This window comes from Nuphar pumila, chromosome 11 (assembly GCF_984573655.1).
Source record: "Nuphar pumila chromosome 11, dmNupPumi1.hap1.1, whole genome shotgun sequence".
NCBI classification, from domain to species: domain Eukaryota; kingdom Viridiplantae; phylum Streptophyta; class Magnoliopsida; order Nymphaeales; family Nymphaeaceae; genus Nuphar; species Nuphar pumila.
The window spans coordinates 111,984,983-111,990,389 of NC_143259.1; the positions used below are offsets into that span (position 1 = coordinate 111,984,983).

The 5,407-nt window shown below is 37.3% G+C and overlaps 1 protein-coding gene across 1 annotated transcript; it reads left to right on the plus strand.

Moving 5' to 3' along the window:
* Window positions 1-2,936: 2,936 nt before the first annotated feature.
* Window positions 2,937-3,416, plus strand: LOC149822865 (protein S40-6-like). Its single transcript, XM_089980401.1, has one exon. The coding sequence runs from the start codon at window positions 2,937-2,939 to the stop codon at window positions 3,414-3,416; it is 480 nt and encodes a 159-aa protein (XP_089836527.1).
* The last annotated feature ends 1,991 nt before the right edge of the window (window positions 3,417-5,407 follow it).

The following is a 5,407-nucleotide window of genomic DNA, read 5'->3' on the forward strand; positions in this document are numbered from 1 at the left end:
GGCTGAATGTGTCCAGGCTGAGGATCATCTAGGAGTCGTCCGGCCCCGATCAACATTTTTGATGATCTTACTCACCTCCTTCTGCACCTCAATGCATCCAGCAGAGAGAAACTTTTTTGTGTAGCTTCGTTGACCCCGATTTGTTTATGCTTCTTCTTCTTCTAGGTAGACAAAATAGCAGAAGGATTGGCGGAGCATGGCAGGGATGACTTTCATGAAAATTTTCATTTTATTTCTCATACTAGACAAACAAGGAAAAACTTTTCATTTAGAAAAGTTATCATATCAAAACTTCTCATAGGCAAAATTTTCTTTTCCTATGAGAGTTTTTCTTGATTCCAAATATGCCTGTTGTGTGTATTCCCTGGTGAGAAACAAGGGTTTTATGCCAATGAACTCATTGAGCAAGATAGTTTTTTTTTTCAGTTATTTAAAAAAAATGACCTTCAGTAAATGACTTTTTCCATATTCTGTATTTTGACATTATTTATATAAACAATCCAGCTTTCTTGTATTCAATACTCTCTGTTGCTCATGCACACATATAGTTTAGTGATAGCAACATGATATTTCTATTCAATGCACATCAGGCTCTAGACTACATGATCTTTGAACACTTCCTATGTGAAATATTGAGAACCTTTCCTACTTTATTTTTGGCTATCGTCAATTAGTTGGCCTAAACTACAAAGGTCAAGTGGGCTAAGTTATAGGCTCAGTGGAATAGCTAGCCTTGGTTCAGATGGATAAGTTTGTTTTCAGTCAGCCAATGTGTTTGGAAATTTGAGATGGGAATGAAGAATAGGTCGAATCGTTTCAGTCAAGCTTTGCTTGCATTTCTATAGGAAACTGAGCTGGGCTAAGTTTGTTCAGAAACCCCGTAACTGTGTCTGGAATAGTTACAAATCTCGTTCTTGGGAAAACATGATTCGGGGAAAATCTTGCGATTTTTTTAAAATATTGGTATATGGGTATGCGGGTGCCTTTAACTGGTGGGCTCTGTAAGGGCCGAGGTGTCGGTGACCCCACCCAGGGGTTTACCTTGTGTGTGGGGGGGGGGGGCATTAAGTAACCCGGTTCTTAGTGAGGGTTCCTTGTCATAAAAAAAATGGTGTACATAACATTACAAAATATATATACCATATATAAGGGGAATGAAAAACCTACCTACCAAGAAACATTTTTTCAGATTTGTTTTTTTTTTTAATTCTGACCTTACAGATGTGATCTATGCCCTTGTTTTTATAGGAATCAGTTCTTAAAGCATTTGATTCCGATGCATGGATAGACTTTTATAAGGTTTCAAAAATCAATGGCATAATTTTTTTATAAAATTTCGAGGCTCTAAATACCATTTTTCCATCCAAAATGCATTATCCAAATGTCAATTTCTAGTAAATCAATCAGAACACATTTGTAAGGCCAAAATTTTGAAAAAACACTGAAAATATGATAAAATGTTTCTTAGTGGGTAGGTTTTCATTCTCCCATATATAAATATCCATATAAATAATTTTAAAAAACTGCAAAAACTTTTTGATCGTGTAAATATCATGTAAAAAATAAAATGCTATCAAAGTAAATGTTATCTTTGAAAATATTATGTTTTTTAGCAATAATATTAGACTTTCAAACTATTAGCAATAAGATTGCATTATTTTCAAAATATCGGAGATATGGTTGACAGTGGTACAGACAGAGGTGTCTAAATGCTGCCTAAGAAAGGCACGCTACCACCAGCAATTAGGGCTGCAAACAGTATATGGTCTGATATCCAATCCAAGTTCGGCATGATATTTCGGGATGTGGATCTTTAAGTAAAATCTAAATTTGCATTCTGATCAGATTGGGCTCTATTCAACCGGTTTACTTTCTGATTCAGGTCAGATTTGGATCAGTTTCTTAGGTCAGATCTGGAGTTGATCCAAATCACAATCCAGCCGGATTGCAATTTTTACATGTTAATAACTTGTTTTTGTTATAGTTTTTCCAGATCCGGTACTCCCACATGTATTTATGATTCTCATCCAATCTTACCTCCTCTTATCTGATTCAGATAGGGATCCAAATTTAGATGTACTGCTTACATTTAGGATTCAGATTCGGATCTTGCAAGATCCAGCCCCAGTCTGACCCGTTTGCCCCTTGGCCAGAATCCTTGGATTGTGACCAAAGTTCAGGTGAATTTAGACATTCTGGTTTAGCCAAGCAAGCATGTGCTCTCGAAGGCACCTACGACCGCATTTGCTCAAAAAAAAGAAGGCACCTACGGCAGCAGCAAAGACACCATTAAAGACCTCAACACCTTGCAAACTTCCCTACACACACAGGTTTCTGCTTGGCAGTAGTACCAGCCTTTAGAGATATAGAGAGAGAAAGAAGAAAGATGATCCCATCATACTTGCAGTAGTCTATAGAGAGAGAGAGAGAGAGAGAGAGAGAGAGAGAGATTGTGTCACATCCATCACCCTTGCTGGTGGTCCTTCCCATAGTCTGCGGATGCCAAAGTAGTAAAACAAAGGAAAGAAAACTCTCTCACTGCTCGTGGGGGTAAGAAGGCATCGAACACCAACTTTTCCTCTCTCTCTCTCTCTCTCTCAAAAGGCTGAAACCCCTTCTTATTCATCCTTTCTAACTTCTAAGAAACACCATCTCCAAGAAAGGAGATCAGATCAGGTCCAAGAGGGTACCCACAAAAAAGAAAGTAGAGCAGGATATGATAACACTTTTTTGGTCTACAATTCCTGTTTTGGGGTGTCAAGGTGGCAAAAATGAATAGTCCTTGATCCTTTCACATCAAACCATGTTCATCTTTTAAAGGGTATCTTTATGGTCTAGGCGCCCTTTAATCACCAACCTAGCCCATTTCATTAGACCCTTGTTCATCTGGCATTTTTTCATCTTACTGTGGGTGTGTTTTTGGGGAGTCAGCGTCCATGTCAGACGGAGATTTTGATGAGGAGGAGGTGTGGCCTGCTGTTGGATATAATGCGTCCAGGGGTAAGAAGAGCAGAGATGCCTCTACACCAAAGAGACTGGAACATAGTGCCTCTGGGATGATCCCTAAGAGTGGGAGTACTGCCAACAACCCAGTCAGAATTGTCCAACAATCTGCCCCTGTTAACATTCCTGACTGGTCAAAGATCTACAAGAAGGATGTAAAGGCACCTTGGGATTCTGATGACGATGATGGTGGCCATGGTCATGGTTTTGAAGATGGTGATGATAATGTTGTCGTTGTTGTTGATGATGATGATGATGATAGAGTACCCCCACATGAGTTTATTGCCAAGAAGCTTGCAAGGAGCCATATCACACCCTCTTCTGTTTATGAAGGTGCTGGAAGAACCCTAAAAGGGAGAGATCTCAGAAAGGTCAGGAATGCAGTTCTTACTAGAACTGGTTTTCTTGAGTAAAAGAGTATACCAACCTTTTAAATTTTCAAACCCCACATTAGAGCAGTGTTGCATCTTCTTTTCCCTTTTTTCTTTTTTTTTTGGGGGTGTGTGTGTGTGTGTGGGGGGGGGGGGGGGGGGGGGGGGAGGTGGATATTTTGATGTTGGTTCCCCTCAAAGTATTTTTTGTTTTTGCAGATGATTCCAGAGTCAGGTGCCTCTTTTTGGACACATTGGAAACCTGAGTTCTTGTGTAATGTGCCTTCCGTTTAGGTTTTGGGAGACAGGGGTATGTTATCTTTGAGGTCTAATGTAACTACTAGATTCATCATGTTGTAGTTTTAGAGAAATGAATGTCGAGTCATGAATAATTTGAACCTTTTGTCATTCTCTTCTTTCTCCTCAGATACTACATGTTCATCAAATCAGGTTCACCTTGTCTTGTGAAAACTGTAGCATGGAAATCGACTCTCTCTCTCATGTTTTTTCCTTTTAGTTATTTCCTCTTTTTTCCGATTTAATGTGGTAATGCAGTGTTTCCTCTGTGTTTCTCCCTCTTACATATGATCCTCATATTCGAATATGTGTCTCCTCGTATGGGTGCAAGCAAAGCGCTTTGTTTTTGCTTATGTCTTGGAAAGTTTGGAAATATGGAAGCAGAACTTTTGGTTTATTTTCACTGCAGGATGTAGGAAATTCATGGATATCTTGATTTCTTCTTGTCTTTTGCCTTCTTTTGAGTGGTTGCTGCAGGCTTCTGTATGCCTTGTTTTTTAGTGTATTAATTAAACAGCTATACCTGATAATAGTGGAAACTTCAATGATAATACCATTTTGTTGTGGGTATGTCTTGTTTCTTGGCTACCATTCACCCCAGGAAATAGTTGAATGAGATGAGTATGCACAGTGTATACTGTTTCCTTGTCACCATACACCCCAAGAAAAGGTTCAGTGAAAAGACTGATAACTACTGTCCCGTTAACATGTGATGACCAAAGATGTCTCTTTTGATATTACGTGTGCTTACATATGAATCCCGGGATTTCAGTTTCTTTAGTTGAATAATATAGGCTACTAAAATTTCAAAAGGAATATGACCCTAGTATACGGCTAAAATGATACATTTTTTGAAATGCCTCATAATTTTCAAAAAATCTGCTTAATATCTAAATTTACAAATGTTTGACTCTTTTAAGACCATTTTACCATTTCCATGAAAGAAAGTTCATGCGATATATCGATATATCAGTTGAAGCTGCACGTTTTGTAAAAAATGTCTGACACTTAGACTCATGGCCAGAGAGTAGGCTCCCTCTCTATCTACTTGTCAAGCCCGGTTGATACTTCAAGGTAAGAAGCATCACCTAGTTTGTAATATCTTCTTTGCTTTTGTTGTTGTGTTCCAACAGTACCCGATGGTGTGGGTGTGAGTCATTCAAGACAGTTTTTTCAGTCGTTATTTTATAATAAATAAATTCAAAATTTTCTACAATAAAAAAATGAGAAATATAGGTAAACAAACAACAACAACAGAGACAAGGAATAGGCTACAAAAAGCATTTCAAAAAATAAATAGAATAAGCTATTGACAGTGAGAAAAAAACTTGAAAATGATGCAAGTGTTCTTTACTCATGTTTACAATACAAGATATGCAACATATAAACAACTAAACCTAAAGATAGAAGCATATATAGGTAAACAGGCGAGCAACATAGACAAGGAATAGGTTATTGAAAAAGCTTTACAAAAAACAAACATATTAGGCTATTGACAATGCAAAGAAAACTAAAAAATGATGCAATGCTCTTTACTCATGTTTATTCATAATAGATAAATAACCAATTTTGATGATAGATACATATCAATTGTTAAGAAAACAAAGGGACAAACGAACACTCATATGCAAATGTTTTAAACAAAGAAAAAAATGGATTATATAAACATGCATAAATAACTTGAAAACTATTCAAAGTAACTGGTTCATACAAATGTTTCAAAAAAATAACTTATT